The 535-nt window shown below is 58.9% G+C and overlaps 1 protein-coding gene across 1 annotated transcript in view; it reads right to left on the reverse strand.

Annotated features, from left to right (window-relative positions):
• Positions 1 to 431, reverse strand: part of TMEM221 (transmembrane protein 221) — a gene marked incomplete at its 5' end in the record, with an annotated part of 996 nt that extends 565 nt beyond the window's left edge. The window contains 2 exons of the mRNA XM_010141187.1: positions 12 to 115; positions 346 to 431. Of these exons, the coding sequence (XP_010139489.1) occupies positions 12 to 115; positions 346 to 431 (190 nt within the window). The remainder of the gene's footprint in view (positions 1 to 11; positions 116 to 345) is intronic.
• Positions 432 to 535: the final 104 nt, after the last annotated feature.

Consider the following 535-nt stretch of genomic DNA (forward strand, 5'->3'; position numbering starts at 1 on the left):
CGAACCAGGGCGTGGGTGATGGTGATCAGCAGGACGATGATGCCGGAGGAGAGGATGCAGGCGCTGGCGATGCCGGCCTCCAGTTCGAACAGCAGCAGCATGTAGATGGCGAGAGCTGGAGGGAAAGGAGAGTGCAGAACATCTTGAGGAACCAGAAGGACTAAAGCGAAGCGTTTGAGCTGCAAACTTCAGGCTGGAGGAGCCCTGCTGAGCGCTGGGCACCCAGAACAGAAAGATCATGCTACGGGAATGAGCTGGCAAAGCCGTTTGCAAACCAAAGCTGGTGCTGAAGTAGAAACGCAGCAGCCAGCGCGGGGTGGGCTGGGCTGGGCAATGGGCACTTGCCTGTCAGGTAGACGGAGACCCCGCAGCAGAACAAGCCGATGGCAGCATGGCGCACCGTCCGGCTGTCCAGAAGGAACCAGTCTGCCCTGCAAAACAGCAGAGAAACATCCAGAGAAACATCCTGGCCCTGGTTTCAGCACGGGGAAAACGCTGCTGCTCTGGTCCCCGCTGAGAAACCGAAACGTTGGGT

This window comes from Buceros rhinoceros, unplaced genomic scaffold (assembly GCF_000710305.1).
Source record: "Buceros rhinoceros silvestris isolate BGI_N320 unplaced genomic scaffold, ASM71030v1 scaffold25438, whole genome shotgun sequence".
Taxonomy (NCBI): domain Eukaryota; kingdom Metazoa; phylum Chordata; class Aves; order Bucerotiformes; family Bucerotidae; genus Buceros; species Buceros rhinoceros.